Source organism: Amphiura filiformis, chromosome 2, assembly GCF_039555335.1.
Source record: "Amphiura filiformis chromosome 2, Afil_fr2py, whole genome shotgun sequence".
NCBI lineage: Eukaryota > Metazoa > Echinodermata > Ophiuroidea > Amphilepidida > Amphiuridae > Amphiura > Amphiura filiformis.
Genome location: NC_092629.1, coordinates 50,096,333 through 50,122,157, shown reverse-complemented (window position 1 = coordinate 50,122,157; position 25,825 = coordinate 50,096,333). Strand labels below are relative to the sequence as shown.

The 25,825-nt window shown below is 36.7% G+C and overlaps 1 protein-coding gene across 2 annotated transcripts; it reads left to right on the top strand.

Moving 5' to 3' along the window:
- The first annotated feature begins 55 nt into the window (after positions 1–55).
- LOC140146325 (uncharacterized) lies at positions 56–21,771 on the top strand. 2 transcript variants are annotated; one of them, XM_072168126.1, is made up of 10 exons: positions 56–241; positions 4,738–4,864; positions 6,902–6,974; positions 10,369–10,484; positions 12,003–12,154; positions 12,938–13,039; positions 13,797–13,837; positions 17,694–17,744; positions 19,075–19,213; positions 19,911–21,771. In XM_072168126.1, the coding sequence occupies exons 1-10, from the start codon at positions 65–67 to the stop codon at positions 20,019–20,021; spliced, it is 1,089 nt and encodes a 362-aa protein (XP_072024227.1). In that variant the 5' UTR covers positions 56–64; the 3' UTR covers positions 20,022–21,771. The 2 variants fall into 2 exon arrangements, with proteins under 2 accessions (XP_072024227.1, XP_072024228.1); XM_072168127.1 differs by lacking the exon at positions 17,694–17,744.
- Positions 21,772–25,825: the final 4,054 nt, after the last annotated feature.

Below are 25,825 nucleotides of genomic sequence, written 5' to 3'. Positions count from 1 at the left end.
AAAATAATATTTGACTAAACAAAAATGTATGAACGAGGGTGTTTAGCAACAGCTGGGCGTCAAAATGGCCGACACTTTGTTGTTACGAGCGATAAAAGGTCAAGCAAAATGCCTTAATTTGTCGAGTAAGAACCTCAATAAGATACCAAGAATCATCGGAAAACTTCAGTGTCTCGGTACACTACAACTGAAGAATAACCGAATTGATAGCTTGCCCAAAGAGTTCAGCTTTCTTACCAAGGTTTGTATGACTGGTGAAGTCAAAAGGCGAAGTTGCCGAATTCGTCAACCCCATCATCTTCTTCCTGTAAACATTGTAATGAGCAGCTTCATGCCATTAACTTTCCAGGATAAAAACCTGAATAATGAGTAACCTGAGTTACAGGACAGTCAGTGATATAAGAAATATCACATATATTCATTTATTTATTTTAATTTTTATTGACTCGGTCATAAATAATTTTAATATTTTAAACTGGCATTTCGTGATCCACAGCTAGGCATGTTCACAAAATTTTCAAGTAGGATATTTCACATGGAAATTATTTTGTTTTAACTTAAAAAATGAGGGGTCAACCATCATCATGAACCATGTCTGCAGGTCAAAAACTAGCGAAGTTATGGGCAAATCTCTGTTTTTAAGGGGGTACTACACCCCTGTGCCGTGACTATTTTTGCATTTTTCTCAAAAAATAATAACACACTGGTAACAAAAGTTATGTATATTATTGGGGCAAGGAATCCAATTACTACACTGAAATTTCAGTGACTCAAGACAAGCGGTTTAGTATATCGCTCATTCTACAAAATCCGGTGCCAATAGCCCTTTTTCCATTCTTTGGTCCACAAATACTTTGTCGAGCATTTAGGGCATCAAATATGTTGTTTTTCTGGTAGAACTAAACGAGATCTACACAGTCTCACATATATAGTTTTCCATACTTTAAATGTTTTCTTCAGCCCGATTAACCCTTGCAAAGGCTCAAAAATCGCTAAAATTGCGTTTCCACTGCTCAAGTGTCAAATCTGACCCTTAATATTTTCTTTGAATAAATGCGATATCTTTACATATTTGTTGTTTTTAATTAGATAAGGCGCCATCATATTGCATATCAACATTATTTTTTAGTGATTAAAACGTCTTTGTGTAATTCTAAAATAAATTGCACTTTCCACCAAAACGCTGTGAGCTACGTTACCCCTTTTTAACACGCGTTATTGGAAAGACGTAAAACAGAGGTATCAACGTAGTTTGCGGTTTTTGAAAGGAAACACTCATAGGTTTTTAAAAATAACAGTAAAAATCGTGATGCTGTAGCATTTTTGGCATAGAAATTTTGTGAACATTGAAATTTTGACCGACCATGTTAAGAATGGTGAGCTACGTTACCAGAATTCCATAGTATGCACTTGTATAACAAGTACTTCCTAATAATATGTGATAGGTACCAGTGATCAAACCCCATTTATATTAGAATTAACCGACATAACATTCTAACGTTCGCAAATCACATCAAAAACATTAAAAACCCGTGAACTACGTTACTGTGAGCTACGTTACACACTCATTTATGCATATTTAAAACTTCTATGAAATGGTGAAATCGGTGTTACATTTCACTCAAGTGATCTTTAGTTTGCTTTTTATGACCTTGGATTAAGTAAAACCAGCCCATTTTGTAGCCGATAACGTAGCTCACATTACATTGAGTTTTAGTGTTAAAAAACATCATGACTTCCTGAAAGAAAAATATACAAGTGGTGTTGACAATCTTTTACATCTGAAAGTAGTGATACATTTGCTCTTAAAACACACAAAAAGCAGGTCTTTTTGAACAACTTTAATTTTTTCAATTTTTACAGTGGATTGGCACCGGATTTTGTAGAATGAGCGATATATGATAGGAAATGAGGTACATTCTAGCGGTACCTCTTTTCTTATCATAAATAACGAACCGCTTGTTTTGGGTCACTGAAATTCCAGTGTAGTAATTGGATTCCTTGCCCCTATAATATACATAACTTTTGTTACCACTGTGTTTTTAGTTTTTGAGAAAAATGCAAAAATAGACACAAATTTATCGAGGGGTGTAGTACCCCCTTAAAAACTGCACTTTTCTGCGGCCATCATTGACAATGCCTTACAATGACTTAAGTTACTGTGCAAAAAAAGCATGTAATGCATCATTTTTTACCACGATGATCCATAAAAACAAAGGCGATTTTATTTTATGAAATCTAACTTTCACTGCATGCTGACTTCTGTATCAAGGATAAAGTACCTGCACTTTTTAGACTACGTCGTCAAGTTTCTGGTGTCGAAATTTCACATTTTTGTATTTCCCTATGGGGATTACACAGTTAAGCCATTGACTGTGAGCTACTGTGGTCCAAACTTTTTGGATTGAATGTCGCCCTCTATAATAAGCAATGTGGACATGTCTACCACAGCCTCATCCCCCACTTTTCCCAAAAAAAGTTGAGATTTTTACACCACTGGATACCTCTGGCTACATAATGTTTATGTACCAAATATTTCTTGCAGATTAATTCGTTTAGCAAAAATATCGCCAAATTGGAATTTTGTTCTGGTGCACCAGAACGAAATTACAACACATGGAGCAGTGTATACACATAATCATGCATAACTCGTAAACGCAAAATCGGAATCAACTGAAATTTTGGAAATAAGCTTTTTTCGTGGATATCTACTGAGAAATGTCATAAAAAGAGGATGCTAGGATCACGAAATCCTCCTTTAATTTATTTTACTGATCAATTTAATTTTTATAAATTTATTTTAGTTATAAGGGCCAGGGGATACATAATTATGAGCTCCCCTGGGGGGTAAAATTTCCAAACGACTCACCAAAAATCGCTTGCCCCCCCCTCTTGGCTTGCTCTTGGCCTGCCAAAATCGCTGTTCCCCCCCCTCTTGGCCCGCCAAAAAATCTTTGCCCCCCCCCTTTGAACATGCCAAATTTTTTGGATCCCAATTTGCAAACCTTAAATGGTAGATGTATTGCGAGCGCAGCGAGCAGGAAAATTTGCGTCTATTTAAACTTAACTGTTTTCCTAAGCCTTTATTAATATAGCGTTTTATTAAAAAGGCGCCCATGTCATGAATGTGTGCCAAAAATTGCTTGCCGCCAGGGGTAGCGTTAACCCCCGATCAGGGGTGAATGACCCCCTAAATTTAATAAATATTAATTTTTCACCCTCCATATATTGGGAATGTGCAAGCTCGGGGGTGAACTCTGACCCTCTACTTTTGGACCTTACTCCTATCACTGCAAAATATTTTTCATTTTCACCCCATGTATTTGGATTTTCTGCAAGCTCAGGAGTGAAAAACACGGGAAAACAACCCCAGACTTTCGGGCCTTAATGCTACCCCTGCTTGCCCCCCCCCTCTCGGCTTGCAAAAAATTGCTTCCCCCCCCCCCCTTTTCGGCTCACCAAAATTCTCTTCTCCCCCCAATTTTACGTTCCCCCAGGGCTCATAATTATTGCACACAGCCCCTTAAATTTTAATAAATTGGAAGGGCAAGGTTGGGGCTTGGCAAGGAGCATTTTTTCCGACCCCAAAATGCTATCATAGTTCGACGTAAAAATAATCCTCTTTTTAATAAATAAGTCCCATAGTCAAATACCATGAAGTTAAAAATTCAAAAATTGGATTTGGATTTTAAAAAAAAATTTTTTTATGGGAATATCATCTTTAAAGGCCTATATAACTCAAAAACATGTCTGGCAACTTGTTTTGGGTTTTGTTGGAGCTGGTGAGTTAAATACAGACATTACTGTTGCTACACAACTGTTCAACCAAATATATTGCTAAAGTGCCCTGGGGTATGATTGGAATAAAAACTAACTTTCAATCTACTGAAGCTAGCTACTGCAATTTGACCCTCCAAAAAATCATATTTAAAGCCATAATGTGTGATTTGCTCCAGCAACGGCCTCACTTTTTTTTTGAATTTCTACTTTTTACACCACTGTATGGCCATTGGTGTACATAAATGCCCTGTGAAAGACTAAGCCTGAAGTGCTTTAATTACAGTAAAATTTAACATTTATAATAAAACCAGGTATCGCCGGTTTTATTTCGAGCTCACCGATCGAGTGAATAAATATGTCGCCTGCGTGTGTATATTGAATAAGTGACGTACCATAAACTGTATGCATATCGCTATTCGCAGTACGTCTTGTTTGTACATCCCATCATAGACCCCATCACATCAGCTGCGTGTAGCTCCGCCAATAATCATGATAAATAATATCATATGATTGGCGAGATTATACAATGCATTCTAGACGCTGTACGTCGCCTTGACGCATAAACTGTGTGTATATCGCTATTTGTCTTGTACGTCTTGTTTGAATCCCATCAGCTGAGTGAAGCTCCCAATAATCATGATATTAAATTATAGGCCTAATCGGTGAGCTAAATACATGATTGTAGTGTAGGCGCTGGAATGAAATAACAATTTTCTTCGTTTTACCTCATTTATTTAGCTCTAAATTCAAAGGGGACAATGCGATCAGTAGCTATCAGTGAAAACTACATTTATAGGAATCTATTCTTTATGCAAATCACACATTGCTTTAAAGCAATTGGTACTTCATCGATTTTTTAATTCTTTGAAAATGGCATATAAAAAACTAGTAATGGCTACTCTCTAATAAATTTATAAAATACCGTAATCACTTAATCCATATTTTTGTTTGTTTTAGCTTTCAGTATTAAATTTAGGCAACAACAACTTGAAGGATTTCCCTGAAGAGTTAGCATCACTTGTTAGTCTTGAGAAGTTGCATTTATTTGGAAATGGCATTCAAACTATTGACACAAAAATCTTAGGTAAGTGGTAGTTTGTTTAACCCCATGAGAACTACCTGCCGATTGGCCAAAAAGAAGTTTTCATTATCGATTGGACCAATCGGCAACATTGTTGGGTGAATTATTTCCAAAGCTCCATTCTGATTGGTGATTAAAGTGAAGATATCATGTAATTGACCAATCAGAGGCAATGTTAGATCGTCAGGTAGTGCTCAGGGGGTTAAACGGTCACTCCATGCGGAGACACGCTTGGATCTTGATGGGACTAGGCTCAAACAGAATGCTCTGGCCAGGCTGAAAGTTTACCGTGCTGAATATATTGGCTAGTGTTTCATGTATTTAGGATAAATCGGGGGTCATAAATCTATAATCTGTGGGCCCTAAGGGTTTGAGTCCCCCAAAACTCCCCTTGCATGGGTAAATGATACATTTTAAGAAAAGAAGTCAATATTACTCCCACCCTAGCTTTGAGTCAAGAGAAAAGCAAAGGTAAATGTAAAGAACTAACGGTACTCTTAAGGTGGCTGTGTACTCTCAGACATGCATGTAGTAAAAGTGCAATAACTTTGTAATTATTCACAAAAACATATAAAAGTATACATTTTTATGAAGGCAAGACATCAATAAATCTTAATATAAATACAGATTTGGGGTAAAAACCACAATTTTGAAGAAAATCACAAAAAAGTGAGTTTTTGGCAATATTTGTTAGGTACATCATAACAAAAAAACACTTTCCAAAATATTTTATTTTGTTTTAGCTCAATCTTGAGGCTCCATTCCAAAAACGTTTTTTTATTTTTTGATATTGGCCTTATTTTTGAGATATTGACCATATAAGGCATCAAAATGAACTTTTAAAATTCAAAAACGCCTATTTGCACAAAATGATGCCCAAAATCAGAAATAGACCAAAATATAAAAAAATTTGAAAACCGTTTCTTGAGTCGATCATGCTTTTTACGATGATCATATTTGCTTACCTATAGATGCTGTATTTATTGAGTTATCGTGTACCTAAATCGTCATTTTACCGAGAAAATGAACATTGAAATAATGGCCGTTGAAGTTTAAAGTGGTCACATTTTGCACTTTCATCGAATCTCACAGGAGAATCACGGCAGTTTTCGTTTTTGTACCTTATATTACGTGAACATCGGGTAAATCCACAGACCCTTGAGCTGAGAAGTTTGAGCGAAATCCATTCATAACTTGATATTTAAATCGGGGGAAAGAACTTGAAAAAACCCACATTTGATCAGCTAAAACGGAGCCATTTGACCGCTAGGTTTTTGTGAAATCAGTGCTTCCGCGGTGCTTCCATAAGATGCGCCGGCGCTTGCAGATAAGCGTCGGCGTATGCGTAAGCGTATTTGTGCGTTAACAAATTGCGCGATACGCAACGCGATGTGTTGTTATGCAGCGTGTACCCTGCTGGTACAACAAAGATTTTCTTTCCTTTTCAATTTCAAACACGAGTGGAATAGTGAAATAAAATCCTTAAAATATTGCAGTTGGAGTTTGCAAATCTGGATTTTCATTCCTTGTATTTATAAAAAACATAACAAAGTACAAATATATCAAAAAAACTCAATTTTGAGAAAGAAACAATGTCTAGAGTACACAGCCGCGTTAATAATATTGATCATAACAAGACTGAGTAAAATTATATGGTTCCAATTTTAATGTGGTTACATACTTGATACTTCCAAGTGTTTTTTTCTTGTGAATTCTCATGTCTTCTTTAGGGTTGTGAAAATAATGACCTTTTTTGAGAATTCCCAGAGCAAAAAATGGTGACAAATATTGGGAATCCCATGTCTTCTTCAGAGGGAGTGCCTTTAATTTCTGGAATAGCCCAATAACAAGAGGTACACTATCGTCCCCTTCATACATTCATGTATGAGCAAACAAGCAATTATGACTGAGTCTTACCTAGTGTAGTACTGGTAGCCAAGTAGCAGTTCCCCGGGAGCAGTTCCACATTTTGAAAGCTCTCTCATCTCTGTTTACCAGAAATTTCTTTGTTTCATCTTTTGTCCATTTTTCCCATTGCAGGTGGTCTTAGAAATTTAACTCTTTTGAATTTAAACAACAATCAACTGAAATCTGTACCTTCAGCTATAAACAGGTTAGTATGGAAAGATATAGGGGATGGGAGCTATATTTATAACAAGGATAAAAATGACTTAGATGGAGAGTGACTTAATTTCAACCTTGTCATTAGGTATGGTAATTAAGTGATCGATTGACTTAAAAATATGTAACCTGCTATGCCACCAAATGAGCATAAAGTTGGAAATTGGTAGGTTCAAGACATCCTGGCTGCTGAGTTGTTCTTTGTTTGCAGTGCAGTGCACCTGTATAAGCCAGTAGTATGTCCTTCGTGAATGGCCCATTCACAAAAGACATACAGACACACTATTGACTTGACCTAGTGTGTGAGAAAAAAAAGATCATTAACGCAGCAGGACGTCTCGAAACTTCCAATTTGCGATTTTACGCTCATTTTGTGGTAGCAGGTCACATATTTCCGAGAGGATCTGTAGATCACATTAATTTTGTGTGATTGTTTCAATTACAGATAAGTCAATCTACAATATTTTGGCTAATTGATTGATTGATTGATGGATTGTTTCATTGTTTCAATTACAGATTAGTCACAGATCAATTTATAATGTTTTTAATTTAGATAACAATCAATTATTATTGCTACAGATGTGTGCTTTAAGGGGGTACTACACCCCTCGTCAATTTTGTGCCTATTTTTGCATTTTTCTCAAAAATTATAGCACATTGGTGACAAGTAAGATATGTATATTATAGGGGCAAGGACTACAACTATTGTACTGAAAATTCAGCAACTCAAAGCAAGTAGTTATTGATTTATTGATCAAATATTGGTTTTCCCTCATTTTTGACTGTTACTCCACAACTGTTGTCTGTGCTGAAGTAAAATTTCCAGTGCAGTAGTTGTAGTCCTTGCCCCTATAATATAAATATCTTACTTGTCACCAATGTTTTATAATTTTTGAGAAAAATGCAAAAATAGGCACAAAATTTGGCAGGGGTGTAGTACCCCCTTAAGACATCTAAGTGAACTTCATGTAGCTATTGTATTTAGAAAAATCCTTCAGCGGCGTCTGGCTGCTCTTTCTGATTATCACATAAAAAGAACTAGGTCACACAACAGACCTTCATTTTTGAGGAACTCAATAACACCAGAGCTCCTACAGCTCTCCTTATCAACATTTCAGGAGTATATGATTTACTGAGCTCCTCACTACTTGAATCCCTATGTTTTAACACAGATATTAAAAGATTGAGCTCCTTGTTGAGCACCTAAAGTAAACTCAGGAGACTGAGGAGAGTGATTAACAGAGCTCCTGCAATTTTCAAAAATGAAGGCCTGACACAATGCTATGCAGCTTGACCAGTGAATGAGGTGCCAATATATAATAATAATCTTTCTTTATTGAGGGTAATTCCACTTCAGTGTCAAGCACTGCTTTCCAAGCAGGCCCTCATACAATTATAAATAATGTAAAGTACATAAATTGATAAACGGTAAATACACATGATAAATCAAAAGCATAATATTGGTTACATATGACAAAGATTATACAAAATACAAACTAAAGTTAAGATGTTCGTATAAAAGTACAACTTATAAGGGAATAGAAATACAAGTTATTTAGCAGAAATATTTGTTTGCACTTTAAATTGATACAAAGACATATTATTTAATTCTTTGCGGATTTGAGGTGCAATTCCATTCCAAGTATTAGCAGCTCTGACATGGAATGTACGCTTGCCTGAATTTGAATTACATTTTGGTACAACCAAAGTGTTTGATGTATGATTCCTGGTAATATGCATATGACTATCATGAACAAATTCAAATTGGGATGATAGATAAGATGGCCCTATATTTCTTAAACACTAAAAAACTAAAACGAGAAGTTGATTTTGCCATCTATCATTTAGTTTTAACCACTTTAGTGCACTCATTAAGTTACTTATTGGTGTTCTAATATCTGCAGATAAAATTGTCCTGGCTAGCTGATTTTGTAACACTTGCAGCCTTGTTTGAAATTCACTAGAAAAATTACTCCATACAGAACTTCCATAATCAAATTGAGGCATAACAAGTGCATTTGATAACATAACAATGGTTTGACGAGGCAGGAAGTATTTAACACGCCTAATGACACCAATTTTTTTAGAAACATTTTTACATAAATAATCTACATGAGCTGACCAAGAAAGTTTAGAATCAAGTTTTACTCCAAGATATTTAAACTCATGAACTCGTTCAATAATAAAACTATCCTCATATGTTAGATTTATATCATTAAACTTTTCAAGCATGTGGTTGGTACCAAAGATCATAAACTTGGTCTTATCAACATTTAAAGTAAGTTTGTTTGCGTGAAATCAATTTGCTACACTGTGAAGACTTGACTCTAGTTTAGCTTGCATTTCCAAAACATTCTTTCCTTTACACATTAAACTTGTATCATCTGCATACATAATGGTTTTACAGTTAACAGCATTAGGCATACAATTTACAAAAATAATAAATAACAAAGGACCCAAGATTGATCCTTGCGAATTCCAATATTTACATTTCCAAAATCAGATAAAGAAGAATTTACACTAACTGTTTGAGATCTTTCATACAAATATGATTTAAACCACAGAAGCTCTCTGCCTTGAACACCATATTTTTCAAGTTTTTTAAGAAGTATTTCATGGTTGACCGTGTCAAAAGCTTTCTTTAAATCAATAAATATAACACCAGTAGCAAATCCACTATCCATGTTCTTAAGAATAAAATCTTCAACATTAAGTAAAGTTGTGGCAGTTGAATGGTTGGCACGGAAACCAGATTGATCTTCAGAGAGAAGACCTGCATTAGTCATAAACATATACAATTGATCATGAATGGCCCTCTCAATAATTTTGGAAACAATATGATGATGACGTGATTCGGTTAGCCAATCAGAGCCCCATAAACAGCGCCAAATCGGCAGACCGCTGAAGAACCGTGCTGAAAACTATAATTGCTTCTTGATTGGACTGATTGATTCATTGATTGATTCATTGTTTGTATTAGACACAATGCTATGCAACTTGACCAGTGAATGAGGTGCCAATATGATGATGACGTGATTCAGTTAGCCAATCAGAGCCCCAAAAACAGCGCCAAATTGGCAGACCGCTGAAGAACCGTGCTGAAAACTATAATTGCTTCTTGATTGGACTGATTGATTGTTTGATTGATTCATTGATTGATTCATTGTTTGTATTAGACACAATGCTATGCAGCTTGACCAGTGAATGAGGTGCCAATATGATGATGACGTGATTCAGTTAGCCAATCAGAGCCCCATAAACAGCGCCAAATCGGCAGACCGCTGAAGAACCGTGCTGAAAACTATAATTGCTTCTTGATTGGACTGATTGATTGTTTGATTGATTGATTCATTCATTCATTGATTTATTCATTGTTTGTATTACAGATTAGTCAATCTACAATATCTTAGTTTAGATGGCAATCAGTTATCATCGTTACCATCAGAGATGTGTGCTTTAAGTCATCTGTGTGAACTCCATGTAGCTAATAACAGACTCACAGGTGAGTAAGCTACTTGGCAATTTGTCTATTTTCCACACAGATTTAAAGACAGAGAATCGGGACTCGACCGCCATCTTAATATAGGCATGTAGCAAAAAATTGGGGGTATTTGGTTTCCCTCGGAATGCACTCGAGGCATTTGTTGTCATTCAAGCATAACATGGATGAAGGGCGCATTTGAGAGACGCACTTGATGTGACCTGCACGCGAGTACCAAGACGCTACAGAAGAGATGCAGAATTGTTTTTGTTTGTCTCCGTGCACCGTCAGCAAGGACCCGAATAACCCCAATTTTCTCCCAGTAGCTGACGGCGCGATTGTACGTGGCAGTATAGGGAGTCCCGGTTCTCCTTCTCTAATTCTGTGATTTTCCATAATATCAAACTGTTTCTAAACGCAGACAAAACAACTTTACCTACTCAACTGTGAAGAAAACTTAACAACCCCTTGTAGTCTGCTGGTGCATCCCTAAAGATTGGCATGAGCTTGTTTATTTATTTATAACATTCGGCCGAAGCCAGGCAAAGCCCAATAGTGCACATGAGCTACTAAATTCAAGGGATGCCAACCGGACTTTGCAGGACAGGGATACAAAGAGGTCCAATTTTAGATACAGGAGGAAAGCACCCGGAGAAAAACCTGCGATGACGAGCATGGATCGGCAACCAAACTCACATGTGGCACCACAGGGAATTGAACCCGGGTCGCAGTGGTGAGAAGCCTGTCCTCCCTTCAAATCAAGAGTCAACATTGTATATGCATAGTTTAGATTTCAAATCGGGTTAATATAGATGAGTTGACATGTGTTTAATGTGTTTACATTTGATATGCCAAATTGTGTTTATTTTATGCAACACCTGTACCTTGAATTGGCAAATCCAACTGGGCACTCTACGCAAAAGTTGAAGCTAAGCATTCGAGTTAGCTCAAGTTAGCAGTCGAGTTAGCTCAATCGATAAGGCGTTTGACTGTGATGCGAGAGGTTATTGGTTCGAACCCTGGCGGTGCCTAGTGCGCTCACGTGGAAAAATTGAGTTAGCTTGAAATTCCCCTGGACACAAGGAACTCACTGCTAATTTGTCTCGTTGTAACCCGTACGAAACTCGGGGAGCTGATCCTGGTTGCGATGGATATTTGTGGAATGTCTAGGGTGTGCGCTCTTGAAGCAGCAAAGTCCCTGATTTGTTGTTTAATGGTTTGTGGAATGATGTGGGGCCGTAGTGGTCAGCGACAACCTGTAAAGTGTGCTGAGGCTTGTGGATCAACGTCTAGGCGTTGTGCCTGTGCGTGGCGCACTATAAATCACTGCGCTTTTTTTTTTTTTTTAGCAGTGTCTCAATAACACCCTGATGCGTCCACACATGGTGCGATAGACGCAATCTGGGATGTGGCATGCAATGGATATTTTGAAAAATGCACTCGTGCATAGTGCAAAAGTCTTTTTGCAGCTAATTCTAAAATTAGCAGAAATATATACATTCCATTTTCCTAAACTTTATTTTCTTAATTTTATTCCAGCTCTTCCATTAGAATTAGGATTCTTAGTCCATTTGAGCAAACTTCACATTCAGAAAAACAAAATCCGAGAACTTCCAGAAGGTCTGGGCAAATTACTGAGATTAGAAGTGTTGGATGTAGCTGCTAATGAACTCAAAATATTTCCTACAGAGGTAAGTTATTAACCTCTCTCCACGCGGGTATCGACTGCAGAAGACAAATTTCAATATTTTTTTTTAATTCAAACATTTTAGAATTGTAAATTTTCATGAATAATATTTGGAATCAGTATGACAAATGCATTGGCTGGAGTAGCTTTTTCAGTGCAACTTTTGAGTTTGCATCTTTTTCATTCAAAAGTTTGCCAGAATTTGGGGCTATATGCAGGACTACGGTACTACTACTTGGGCTTCTTTTGCCATATCAGCCAATCAAAAACATTGGGCTATATTCCAGTTTAAATCTATGCACCCCTATGGAAGACAAGACCAGGGGTGCACCGGGTCATCTAGCCAAGGATCGGGGGGATTTCCAAATCATCATGCTGACCCGCTAAATAAAATGACTCTACCGGGGCGCACACATGAACATGTGCAATTTTAAGGTTAAAATGGTCAAAATTAGGACAATTGTGACCTATGACCTAAAACCAAGCCAGAGGAAGATGGACATATCAGTTTTCAGTCAAGTTTGTGCTGGTATTTTAAGCTGGGGGGCAACTGGATATGACCTTAATCTCCCACACAGGGGGTGTAGATTTTAAATGGAATCACCCATTTAGTTAACCCCATTCTAAATTCACATACCCTGTGTGTAAAGATTTAGGTCATGCCTTCCTGTATTTCAACTGGAATGGCCCATTGATGCACTGGTTTAGTCTTCTGCAAATGATGATATTGTGACATGCTTATGTGGTCTTTTCATTTGTGACATTTCAATTTTGTTTTATTTCACAGCTCCACAAGCTACCATTACGTGAATTATATTGTGAAGAGAACCCATTATTAGATAAAATACCAGTGCAATCTGTACAAGAGGAAGAAGTATTAACACTTAAGGTATGTAAGAAACACATGCACACACACACCTATGCACCCCCCCCCCCACCAAATCAAATTTGAAAAGTACGTCAGATGTGGGAAAAACCTTGCAGGAAAATAGCTCTTGGGTGAATTATACATTTGGAGCATATAGCTAGAATTAAATGAGAAGTTCAATTTCATATTTCCCAAAGACTCGGTGGCTATTCAGACCACTAATATACAGCAGGGAGTCCCCTCAACTGATTAGGCCATCTTAATTAAATCCTGTGTCTCAAAGCTTATGAGAAATTGAAAACCTAATGCGGAATGCGGTGTTTTTTATTGTATTTTTTTTTTTAATTTTAATTTTTTTCTGTGTCAGTACAGGATTTCGGACAAGCATTTTGTGCACAAAATATCCAATGTTGCAAATGTTGGAATAGCAGACAAAAAAGTCACTGCTTCAAACTTCTACACTGCTATTATTCTACTTTTTATTATTTTCGTGTCCAAAGTTTGTGAAAAAATCGAAAACTTGAAATCAAATACAAATTTTGAGTTTTATTTTCGCCTTTTTGTTAAAAAAAATAAAAAGAGATAAAAAAAACATGAATTTCTTGATTTTCAAAGAGGACTAGGCGCACGATTCTACTAACGCGCGCGGCAGCTTTGAGACACAGGATTTAATTAAGATGGCCTTACAAAAATCACTCTGGATCCTAGCCTTGATCTTGTATGACCTCTGCATGATGATTTAGTTCTCCTGCTAAATATGTGTTATCTTTTGTTTCAGGAAATCTGTGCAAGATATACAATGAAACAACTAAAAAGCAGGTAAGACTAGGCATGTTTGTCTGTCTCTCATTGTGAATGTAATGTGTCTTCATGTTTATTGATCTTTTACTACCATTTTCACTACATACTACATCATTCTGCTAATATAATACTTCACTAACTTGTTTACTGAAAGCCAAAGCACTACACTCAAGCAGATATATTTGATCATAGATGGTTAAAATTTGACCCCAAATATAACAAGATTCCACTTTGTTCTTTTCATCAATCCTGCACAAATAAATCAATCCTCCTTTTGATAAATTTAGTATGAGTAAGGGACTGATCAATATTTACTAAAGGGGGGGTGGGGAATTCATATTTTTGCAGATCTATGAAAACTCTGTGTTTCCCTTTGTGGCCTTGTGTTTCCTTGAAAAAGGAGTCCCCTCAGTATTTCTTCATTTAAATTTTGTGTGTTCCCCTGTGGAACAACAACACATTCATGGCCCCTTTTTTCCCACATGCTTTTCAAACATCACAACATCGCACAGTGAAATTAAAATGTACATTTTAATTTCATTGTGCGATGCCGCGATGTTTGAAAAGCATTGCAGCATCGCATCGTGCTGCGATGTGGAGTCAAGATCGGACTTGATTCTTGATTGAGTATAATGTCAGGAAAGCAGCTTGATTGATAATGAAATTACTGCATTGTAAGGCTTGCAAAGTGACTAAAAATATTAGAATATAATTTTATAACTCTTTTATATCTGATTTTACGTGACTCATTATCTTATTATTTTTGAAGTCATTTCCTTGTTGAGAGGGATAGGTAAGTTTTTGTTTTAAGATTTAAAAAATTAAATGTATTTAATTAATTTAGATTAACTTTGTATTGAGATGAACTTTGTATTGAAATGAGATGATGCGATACACAAGTTCCTCAAAATCGTAGAAGTAAATTTTTATATTCACAGTGCATCTTTTAACTTTTAAAACTACTATAAAATGAAGCAGCAATAATGGTATAACTTCATTGACAGTATGCAAGGCATAAATGAGAATTATAAATAATATTTAGCTAAATATCAATTTGAAACTAAGAAACACACTTCGTTTATGTCGAATTTTCTAAACTTTAAATGATAAAGACATAAAAAGAAAAATGGATAGGGAGATAAGGACATAATACTTACTTTCAATGTCATCCTAACCTTTAATTTCTGTTCATACATCTATATTTTCATCATTTCTCTCTTCTGAATCTTGTTGTTTTTACACACTCATGCAGTGAAGAGGATAGGTATGGTGTCAGTCAAGCTACTCATGTCTTATTTGTAAATGCTGTTTTGTTTAGTTTTGTGTGTTTTAAATTGCCTGTACAGGCTGACATAAGTTTTTAAAAATCAAATGTATGATTTATAGGTTCATCACAATTGGGTTGAAGTTGAAGGCCCATTGTATGGATCAATTTTATTTCAAGCTATACCCTTTTCAACCACTTGTTCTTACGAGTATTCCACCACTCTTACTTGAATTTAATTTATTCCATACTATGACAGCAGACTGCCAGTGAAATTAATTACCATATTTGACTTCATTAGTGCCCTGGGCAAGTAGGGGGGTATTTCATGATTCTAGCATCCTCTATTTATGGTATGGTTCAAGATATCCACAAAAAAGTTTTATTTCCAAAATTCCAGTTGATTCCGACATTGAATGTGCAAGTTACGCATAATTACATGTATCACTGTGTCCTATATAGGTGGGCTCTGTGTATTGTAATTTCTTGCTGTCAACAGCCCAGAAATACATTGGACAATATCTTTGTCAAACGACAGAATCTGCAATAAAGGTTATGCATATACACATATGGTGTGTTGTAGGTTTCTATTGGTGGTATACAAATCTCAACATTTTTGGAGTAAGTAGAGGAGTGTGGATGTGGATCACGAAGGGCCCCTTTAAGTTTTTGATTTCAAAGTTTTCATAGTAAAAATTCCAAGAAAAAACTCACATTTTCCATACAGTTTCGGCAATCCTGTCTGTTGCCTTTCTCAATGGTATATGCCAATTGATCCTTTGTTGGATGGTATGACGTCATCGGAAGATGATGACACCCTCAAGATCAATTGGTCATAGACGTGACTCAGTTGGAAGGCCCCCTCGTCACCGTTCATTAGGCTCTCTTTCATACTTGGTTGTGATTTCCTCCGGATCCAGATAGACTCCCTTATCCATCTGGTGTTTCTCGTGTCGTCCGTAGCTAGAATTTTTGGATTGTCCCAGTTAATAAGATGGTTTTCTTTACTGGTGTGTTCTGCAATTGAGGATTTCCTTTCAATTGACTGTGATTTACTTTCGGGAGATCTTTTAAAGCAATGGAAATTGGAAATTCACACACATGCACACATGAGCTTTCAAAATACATTATCAAGTCAAAATCATCATCCCAGTAGCAAGGATATTTGGATTGTAGGCCTTAATTTTATTTTGACATTTGATGGATTTTATCTGTACAGGTACTTAGATAGTTGTCATTTGAACAACTCCCTGCTGGGCACTTATTACAGGAGGGATGCTAATTTATGTTGAATATGGTAATTAGGTACGGTAAAGGTTGTGCCAGACCAATTCTCTCTTTCTCTGACCTGTATTGGGGGTGGGGGTATCACCACTCCTCCCACTCAACAAGTATATTTTACCTTCCCAGAAATAGTTTGTCGGTACCCATTTATTCTGGGTGGAGAGAGAAAATATATACAGAGCACAACATGATGGCAGCTATGGCCAAGGTTCCAACCTGCAACCCTTTGATCTGCGGTTGAAGCCTGTACAGTGGTATTACTATAAATTATATGCTCTGTAATTTCAAATTTAATTTATCCCTGGTCCAAAGTTTGCCCTCTAATAGTCAAGGGGGCTTAATCCAGGGGGGTCTTTACACAAATGACCACAGGTATGTTCCCTGGAAAGACCTCCCTTTTTGGATTTCGCAGCTCCGGAAGACCCTCTGAATTTGACCAAAATTGAGTTCCGAAAGACACTTAATTTTTAAGTTCCAGCTCCTAAATTGCCCATACATTTCTGGGGTTTTTTTTTTTTTTGAATTTCAACCAAAATCCAAATTAAAGAAGATTCTTGATTTTGACTGTTTGCAGCTCCAAAAGACTCCCTTTTACCTGTTTGCAACTCCAAAAGACCCCCATTTCCCGGCACACCATCAGCTCCCAAAGACCCACAACCTCAAAATTCCGGGGGAACATATACCAACCAAAAATTTATGATGTGTCCCCCGGGTCTATAGTGTTCTCTCCCCTCTCTTTCTCCCCCTCTGCATATCCCTCACCCTTTCTCTTCTCTGCTCTCCCTCCCTTTGTCTGCCTATCTCCCTGTCTTTTCTGTCTCTCAATTTGCAAGTTTCCCCTTTTGTTCCATGCATATAATTGTGCTAGTGCAAGAATTTTGTGCCTGCTTTTTTGTCCTTTTACAGAAGCATCTGAGCGTTTCAATTTGTGTACTTATTATTGTATTTATCAGTGGCGTGCGCAGCACATTGAAAGTGGGGGTCCAGGTTGTTCAGTTCCCCCGAATGGAGTCTGATTATGAGCAAATTTTGATGTTTTTAACGTTTTCCCCCGAATGACCAACAAAAGTGGGGGACCATGGCCCCCTGCCCCCCCCCTTTTGCGCACGCCACTGGTATTTATTGTTTAAATTGTTACTTGTTTTTTCCCAAAATGTCACTTGCGACATTCACATTCTTGCACTGGCCCGATGATATAAAATGCCCATTCATTGCTTCTTGATTATTCTGAATCTTAATAGCTATGTTGCAATTTAAGTTACTTCATCATAACTATGAACTAAATCATCTTGATTTCATTCATTCATTCATGCATGCTTCACAAAGACGTATATTGGTCAAAATAGGAGACCGATATTTTCATGAGCCAAATCCAGCGTAAGTTAACATAACAGATGAATGTCACATAATTGCCATATATTATGTCATTGTGAAATAATTTAGTCAATAGTCATATTGACTGTTTTGTTAAATAATTGCCAATTGTATGTAACAGATTTGCAGTGTAGATCTAACTCATAGCGTATTATGCACACTTACATTATAATGATATACCGTATTCGTTCCAATAAGCGCCCATGCCCCAATAAGCGCCCACCCAGGGTATTTTCAATTTGCTAAAGGGTACCATTAATGTTGAAGTGACAGATAGACATAATACAGTGAAATAGCTGAGGACTACAAGTCCTGTGTAAACTTTTAATACATTTTCTGCATCAGAAAAGCTACTAGAACGCCTCAGGACCCTTTTACAATGTACTTAAATTCGTCTCTAATAAACGCCCCTTACGGAAAAAAGTAGGTAAACCAGGTAAAAAATAAGCGCCCACTCAAAATGATTTTGTTAAGCTCCCTGGGCACTTATTGGAATAGATACGGTAATATAGTTCAATGTTTTGGGTTCTTATTTTAAAATAATTTTTTTTCAATTTCGCTCAAAATTTCTCATTTGATCCGATTGTGTCATCTATGATAATTGTTTAACTGGTTCATAAATTGCACTTATAAAGCTGCACAGTCTCAGTAAATCAACAAAGCATCCAAGGGATGTCTATTCAGACCCAGTTTGAACTAGCATTATTGTTTGTCTCAATCCGTAAAACTGTACTCCTTTGTTTAGTTTTTCACTTGGCCCAGTAGGCATACTACTAGGTTTTCGTCTTTATAGGAAACCTGTCAGTCTTGTCACATGCGTGAGACTGGACCAGTATATGCCTACATGGGGGTCTGTACTTTGCAGTGGATTAATGTACTGTACCGCACTGTAGAGCTATGATATGATATGCCCATTTTGACACATGTCACCTTTCTTAATTGCACATTTGGATTTCTCTTTGAGCTTGGTTTGGGGAATAAATTATAAGTTATTTGTATATTTCGTTCGACGAACGTTTTTATAGGTGCAATATAATACATACAAGTATAATATTGACTGCAGCTCTACACAGATGTAGGACCCTAATCAGCTTACATCTAGATCAACCATCACAGCCAGGATTAGAGCTCACCAGTTTTAGATTGTACCTGGGACAATCAGCAGTTAATGAGAATTTCAAACTATATCCCATTTTTTTCACAGAGGCAGACTAATATGATATTTGGGTTGAATGCACTCTATCACACACCAAAGCACCAGATTTGAGCACTTTATTTTATTGATTGGACTTTTATGTGATCACTTCTTGTAACTCATATTCCATACATACAGGTGGTCCTACTTACGGAAAGCCATCAGACACTACCCAAATGTTCGTGACATGTTAGCACAGGCAAGCAAGTGCGCCCTCTGCGGGGAATCATTCCTTAACACATGGTTGGAATGTGTCAGATTTGTTGACGGGCATAAGGTGAGTGAGATTGTACGGTTTCTTAGCTTTTTACAAGGGTCATTAAAAAAGTTTTTTAACATTTTGAAATTACACTTTCAGCTCAACAGGTCTTTCAGATTTTCTCAACATAGAAACTGATAAATTAATATGGATTTTTTTGGCTTCTGAAATTGACATTTTAACTAATATTTATGTTGTTTTTCGAGAAAAAGCAAAACACCCCCCCCCCCAATAAAAACAAAACAAAAACAAAGTGCCAGAATATTTGTTTTAATTAGTGCATTTGCATAGGGATACACCCACAATTTATCCTCTGCATGAGACAAGCTTTTTCTTAAATTTCCCGTTTCAATCTGTTAATTGAGTTCAGGCCCATAAAAATTGAAAAGGGTGCAGTGACGTAGCGTCATAGGGGCACATCCCCCCAATCGATTACAAAATTTAGAAAGTCCCATAAGAAAATGGTCAAAATCGGCTTGTGACCCCCCCCAATTAGACCTGGTTCCCCCCAATCATGGTCGGTGACCCCTCCCAATATGAGTACTCACGCGACGCCACTGCAAGGGTGTGTCAATTTTCAGAACTAATCATCCAAATGGCCCTTGAAATTGCAAATATTTTTTTGAACACAAGTTTCAAATGTTCTGTGTCCGTTGGGTGCTGTTGTTGCACCTAAAATAATTAATTTTTGGTCATATTTATGGTTTCGTGGCAGGAGTTGAAATTGGCTAACCAACCCGGAAAGATTCCAGTGAGGGCGTTGTTGTGTTCCTACAAATGCTTCAATGAACCAGGACATGGGTTCTTTGGTGTCGCTCTTCCATAGGCTTTATTTGTTGTGTTTAAGGGTGCACGCATGATCACTCAAAGTGGGAAATTTTAGACATTATTTTGTATTGTATCTTTTATTAAAGTACTGATAAGTACATAAAGTACATATTTACAGTTTGGAAGAAAAAATTCTAAAATTTGAAAAAAGGGTTTCTGTGTGTTTTAGAAAATAAATATGCGATTTTTCGTAGATTTGGAAATTTAGGGTAAATCGTTGGCATGGAAAATCAAATTTGGTAATTTTCTCAAAAACTGCTATTTTTTGTAGAAATTTGTTGGATTCCTTGCATCATTTTCTTACTGAAAACGTACACTTTTATGTACTTATTATGATTACTTTTAAAGATACAATACAAAACAGTGTCTAGGATTTCCCGCTTTGAGTGGTCCCGAGTGCCTTCTTCATTCTTCATCGGTGAACCTGTATGAAAAGAGTGGTACAATTTAATACCGAATAGGGTGCAACTTCTTGCGAGACTTGAGTCCAGTCCTCCTTTACGGAGTTCAGGGTTAGGGTTATGGTAGGGCAGTCTTGTAATAAGACTAGTAGAGTTGCACCCTATTCAGCAATCGCTCCAAAAGAGTTATGCAAACATCAATATATCGTCACTGGGCAGGGAAAACCTCATATGTACTTTTTGCCCTTGAACATGGATGAAGCAAACCAGTCAATATAAAGTCTACAACTACAAGGCTTTATCCATGTTCAAGGGCCAATAGTAAATATGAGGTGTTTCCTGCATGTACGTTTGGCCCTTGAACATATGGATGAAGCAACCTCTTCAATATAAAGTCTACACCTACAAGGCTTTATCCATTTTCAAGGGCCAAAACTAAATATGAGGTGTTTCCTGCATATACGTTTGGCCCTTGAACATGGATGAAGCAACCGCTTCAGTATAAAGTCTACACCTACAAGGCTTTATCCATTTTCAAGGGCCAAAAGTAAATATGAGGTGTTTACTGCATGTACTTTTGGCCCATGAACATGGATGAAGCAACCTCTTCAATATAAAGTCTACACCTACAAGGCTTTATCCATTTTCAAGGGCCAAAAGTAAATATGAGGTGTTTCCTGCATGTACTTTGGCCCATGAACATGGATGAAGCAACCTCTTCAATATAAAGTCTACACCTACTAGGCTTTATCCATTTTCAAGGGCCAAAAGTAAATATGAGGTGTTTCCTGCATGTACTTTTTGCCCTTGAACATGGATGAAGCAAACCAGTCAATATAAAGTCTACACCTACAAGGCTTTATCCATGTTCAAGGGCCAAAAGTACATTATGTGGGTTTTCCCGCCCAGTGAAGATATACCATCGCTGCCTTGTGATTTTTTTTATCAATGTTGATAAATTAATACAAAGACATATCAAAAGGAAAGATTTTCTAAATAAAAGATGAATATCTGTAAAAAAAAAAAAAGCTAAGTACACAAAAATAAATTGCAATATTTATTTTAGAACTGACACAAGACAGCCTTTGCCAGGTGGCATGGGGAGGCCCCCCCTACCACCCATGAAAAGCCCCCTGTGGGATGCTGACTGCCCTGATATTTAATATTTTTAGGCCTTTTTTGTACTTTTTAAGCCAATTTTTTTACCATTTTCGTCCAAATTTGCACCCCTTGAAAGTTGCCTGAAACTGCTTTGGATATATCACATGTTGCATCTGAACTCGACATTTGTTATTTATTTTTATTTGTCTAGATTACTTACAATTGAAGACGGAATTAAAAAGACTAGTTTGCGTATGACGTCCTGTCAAGCAGACCTAAAAAACAAAAACAAAAAAACAATCACGTCGTGCCTTTGCCCTGATGTCAGATGCAAACTAGTCTTTTTAATTTGGTTCCTCATAACCCCCATGCACTAACGGAAGGTTTAGGTATCTTATAGGCCTTAGTGTTAATACCGCTTGTACACTTTGTAAATGTTTTATTTGGAATTTTCTTTAACAGTGAAGATTAATAGGAAAATATTCACGGGAAAATTTTCTGGACACGTGACACCCATGGGCGCAGACATATTAGCATTTTGGAATGTGACCCCGAGCACAGCGGGTGGTCTTCCAATGTATTTGAATAGGAAGAATTTCTCCTTGGATGCAAAATAAGTTTACTTGTCGGAAGTTTATAATGTTATAACAAGAGTTTCCGTGAGATAAATATTTTTTCCGTAGGTAAATATTTTTGAAATTACGTTTTGATGATATTGTGAAGTAATTAAGATTGCATAATTTTCAATAATTTTGCAATGCACAAATTTCTATCGAAATTGCAGCCAAAACTACTATTCCAATTCAAAATAACTTAAGACTTGAATAGCGAGGTCACCGCCGGGGGTCAGGGATCAGGCTCGAGGTCACACTTACATTGATACGCATTGGTCATGTGTCCAGAAAATTTTCCCGTGAAAATTTACCTATTAATCTTGACTGTCTAAAATGATATGTGTTAATATTGTTGTAAATATCGCATTATTGTTAAATACCAAGCTCTATAACCTGGAGAGTGCGTAGGCAATTCAGTAAGCACAGGGAACGACCGAGGCAAAAATGCTGTTTCATTTTTAAAATTTGTAATCAATGTAATTTGTTACCAAAAATTATCTAAAGTGGGTTAGCCTAAAATATTCACATAGATCAATTTAATGCACATGTTTGGAATTGGAATTGAAACGCCAACATGAAACTTCATAGGGGGTGCAGCCCATCACCCGCTATTCAGAAAACCCATTATTCAGTAGTGGGCCTTCTGAATAACAAACGTTCTGAATAGTGGGCTTTTTGTTGAATTTTATGTAAAAGTCCCGATACCCTGCAAAGGGCCTATTAATCAGAAGGCCTACTACTCAGAAAATACCTGCGGAGTAGCGGGCCTTCTGATTAACGGGTTTTCTGATTAGCGGGTCTTCTGGTTAGCGGGTCATTTTAAATCAAAACAAGCCCGCTATTCAGAATTTGATGGGTTTTCGGAATAGTGGGCCTTCTGAGTAACGGGTCTTCTGAATGACGGTTGCCCCCCTTCATAGGTGGGTCATTCAACCAATGCAAAAACAGCATATGAATAATGATAAAACCACACCCTCCTCCTGTAAAGGCAAACTATATGTACATGTACAGTAAACTATAGTAGTGGTGTAGATACAATCAAGGAAATTTATGTTGGCATACTAAACAGTCCTGATCAGGAAGTACTGCCGAATCAGGCAGCATGTTGCCGAGTCAGGCAGCATGGTATCCCACAATACAATGCTCTATTTTAAATAGAGCATCTTTTAATATACCGTTATTTCTTGGTTTAGAGTAAAGAAGTAGGTAAAATATATAAAATTATCAATGAATGTACAATTAGTCATCAATTTTAGTTAAAATAAAGTTAATTTGCATAAAATTGTCAACTTACATGTAGCTCATGTGTGTCAAAGTAAAATTTCCACCGATCTTTTATAAAATCACCATGAAAAATTTAGTCCTTAGTCTGTCAAATTCGGAAGGGTTACCAAATCCTGTGTTGCCTGACTCAGCAACATGCTGCCTGATTCGGCAGTACTTCCTGATCAGGCAGTCGGACCGGACTGCTAAATGTAAATTGCCACCCCGCTCCCCCCAGTTCAATGTTGATGAAAGCACTTTTCCCAGCACTCTCCAGTCTCCCCAACATTGGTTGAGGGGGAACTTCTCATCAAACATGATAATTTCACTGAACTCTCCGAGCGGCAATGAAGAATTCCAACATATTGTCAGAGTGTGCCAACTATGCATTTCCTTGATTGGCTACTGCATTTAAAATCCACACTCCCCCTGTGGAAGATTTTGGAAATATCTGGAATTAGCACATGTAGGCAGCTCCATTTGAATTTCATTCACTCTCTGGGAAAGATTCAATATGAATCCTTCACAGAAGGAAGGTGAGTTTCAAATGGAGCTGCCTAATGTGCTCATTGCATTTGAAATTCATATTCCCCCTGTGGCAGATATTTCCAAACTCTTCCACAGGGGTAGTGTGGATTTTAAATTCAATAGCCATTGTAGGAGGGTAATTGTCTTGGGGACTGCTTGGAGGTAGTGGGTGCTGAATTGGTAAAGTTATTTACCTTCCAATTGATGAAAGTTTACATTATTGTTGTGCTCTAACAAGGCAATAAAAATTCTTGAAATCCTCTTTTAAAAATAATTAGCAAATACTATGTGGTTTTTTTTTCAATATGTCAGCATTTAAAATTCTTTTCCAAATTACCTAACTGTGAATAAGGTAATTTTAAAATGAAATTTGTTGGTAAAAACTGGATTTCTTGTCTTTATCATCACCATTTTCATGAAAAAAAAGATATAATGTAGATAAATATTTTCTCTCAGGCTGATCACAATGAATGCTTTAAGTCATATTAAAGATTTCAAAACATTTGAGAAAACAAAAACAAAATCAATAAAAATGGTAAAAACACAACTTTTGCCTCTTGTCTTTTTTTAAATAGTAAATGTACTTCATATGTAAATGATTATAAATATATTGGCATGAACAGATAATTGGGTTTAGTTGGGTTTAGTTTGGCACCAAAAGACATTCATAACCTCATTAATAAACGCGATGCGTGCGATCCAATCATATTTTATTATTTGCGAAAACGCGAACGCAAATCGAGGTCATTAATATCTCACAATTGACCGCAGAATGCGTAATTGAGGATATTCCTCGGTTCCAAAGGCAAAATGTTTAGATTTTTCACAATGCCCTCCAAATAACCGATGCGCAGTTATTAACCTCTAATCAATAGCTTCAGTACCAAAATATTGATAAAATGCAATGGTCAAAATAGCAATTTTGATGATTTTTCTTTTAAAATGTAGATTTTTTGGTAAAAGGTGCTTTGGCGAGTAAGATATTTGGATTCTACAGATGATTTTGAATGAGATAGACACTGTCGGAAGTTGTGAACAACAAACATAAATTAAATCCATGCTATCTGATGCATGGACTACGTCTACAGGCTGTATCAAAATGATTGGTTTTGGTGTTTATTGAAAAGCCCAATTCTTCCAAATGCAACATAGGATCCTCTTGCAATGGCCAGAATTTATTGTTTATAACTTTCTCCACATTAATCTAACAAAAGTTGGTGGATATTAAAAACTGCCACATGATATCTTGCATTTTGATGAGGCAGTCTTGGCCATAAATCACTGAAAACTGATGGGTACCAATTATTTTGATACAGCCTGTACAAATTCTATTCTTAGTTTAATAAACTTAAAATGAATAATTCTCTCAGTACACAAGTGTGGATCATATATTTGTCGATTTATTAAAGTACCATACAAAATATTGCCTGGATGCCTAAAAAATGTATATAACCCTGCTAATATCATAATAATAAAACACAAAAATGTTCTTAAAGCGTTAAATCAAAACATTTTAATAACATTTAGATGTTATCAACTGTTACAGTAGATAGCTATTTCATAAATACCCTTATCAGCAGTAGATATATACTTCATCAATACCCTTATCAGCAGTAGATATATGCTTCGTCAAAACCTTTAGGCTTATCAGCAGTAGATAGTTACTCCGTCAATACCCTTATCAACAGTAGATAGCTACTTCACCAATACCCGTATTAGCAGTAGATAGCAACTTCATCAATACCCTTATTAGCAGCAGATAACTACTTCATCAATACCCTTATCAGCAGTAGATAGCTACTTCATCAATACCCTTATCAACAGTCATAGCTACTTCACCAATGCCCTTATCAGCTGTAGATAGCAACGTCATCAATACCTTATCAGCAGCAGAT